The sequence below is a fragment of the Oryzias melastigma genome, unplaced genomic scaffold (genome assembly GCF_002922805.2).
Source record: "Oryzias melastigma strain HK-1 unplaced genomic scaffold, ASM292280v2 sc00280, whole genome shotgun sequence".
NCBI lineage: Eukaryota > Metazoa > Chordata > Actinopteri > Beloniformes > Adrianichthyidae > Oryzias > Oryzias melastigma.
In genome coordinates this window covers 295,030-296,475 of record NW_023416903.1, presented here as the reverse complement: position 1 = coordinate 296,475, position 1,446 = coordinate 295,030, and the positions used below count along the sequence as shown (strand labels likewise).

The following is a 1,446-nucleotide window of genomic DNA, read 5'->3' as shown; positions in this document are numbered from 1 at the left end:
AGCTCCGCCCTGCAGGCTGAACCGTTTACACACAGCTCTCCAAACTTTGACCTTTTGGAGATGAAACAGTTTAATAAAAATTCAGAGAAGATCTAAAAGAAAAAGCGGATTCCTTCATAGAATCCAGAGTTTGGAGATTCAAACCAAATGTTTCTGGAACAGAAACTCATCCCGACCCTCAAGTCCATCACCAGCGAGGCCAGAGTGAAGGTCTGAGCTCAAGGCTCCTCCCACATTCTGACCATGAAGCCTCAGGCCTTCAGCCCCCCCCGCCCCATGTGCACGTGCGCGTGCTCGGGGATCCGTCCGCTCACCACTTCAGCCGCCTTTAAGACAAACTGGTTCCAATCCAGCAGTTTGGAGGGAACCAGGAAGCAGGAGTTCTTGGGGTTGGGGGCCGTGGTGGTGGAGTACACTTCCGTCATGGCGGCCTGTGGAGAAAGGGGCGGAGCTTCAGGATCACTCAAGCGTCTAGTAAAAACATGAAACCACCATCAAACATCACAGACAAACTAAAGCTCCTCTGATTGGTCGAGCCGACTTGGAATCTGAGTGGATCTGTCATAACGACGGTCAGATTAGCTCGTTAGCAGATTCATTAACCCTTTAAGGGCGAACGTGTCGCCTGTGACACATTTGGACACACGCTCTTTGAATTACCGTAACTCCCGAACCGTTTGCTCTATTTTAAAAATTTCAACAGTTTCTGAAAGCTGAGACATTGCGCTTTCTTGTGAGTATTGGTTCATTACAGTAATTCTACCCAGAAGCCCGCGGGGGGCTCCGTTGTTTACCGATGAGACAGACGGAGCGGAGGAGAGATGCAGAGACCGGAGCGGTCGAGAAGAGTTTTTATAACAGCGAAAAAAATAAGAAAAATGTCTGAAAGACGACCATCGTGGCAAATATAACCTTCATGGAGGTTCAGAGAAGACTTTGGGACCGAAGGAGCAACAATAAGGAGTCATTTTTGGCGAGAAAAGGTAACATTTGTGGAGCTGCATTTCCGTGTTTTTTCCTGAAGGAATCAAGCTCTTGCTAGCTAGTTTTTACTCTGAAACACAAACTGTGTGAGAGAAAAGACATTGAGATGTCACTTGGATTATTTTTTTACTCAAATATTATAAGTAATCTTCTAAAATAGGCTATATTTATGTTTGTTCAGGAAGTAAATATCATAATAAATGAAAACTATGTTTCTTCAAGTGTCCTGTGGGCTGCAGCTGATGATGCTGGAGGACCAAAGATGAGAAAACGTGAGGATGCTGGAGGTTCTGGTGATGTGGTCAGAGATCAAAGCTGCTCATCACATCAAGAGCAGTGGAAGAGATGCAGAACCATGTGATGGAGATCCTCATCCACTGAGATTCAACCCCAGACGGATCTCAGGTTTAAAATCCATCTCTAAATACAGAAAACCATCACCAGGTGAAATCTTTTCCCACT

At 45.6% G+C, this 1,446-nt stretch overlaps 1 protein-coding gene across 1 annotated transcript in view; it reads right to left on the bottom strand.

Moving 5' to 3' along the window:
* Nucleotides 1-1,446, bottom strand: part of cmtm6 (CKLF-like MARVEL transmembrane domain containing 6) — a 12,343-nt gene that overhangs the window by 7,389 nt on the left and 3,508 nt on the right. The window contains exon 2 of the mRNA XM_024262130.2: nucleotides 315-431. Coding sequence (XP_024117898.1) covers nucleotides 315-425 — 111 coding nt within the window. The 5' untranslated portion in view covers nucleotides 426-431. The remainder of the gene's footprint in view (nucleotides 1-314; nucleotides 432-1,446) is intronic.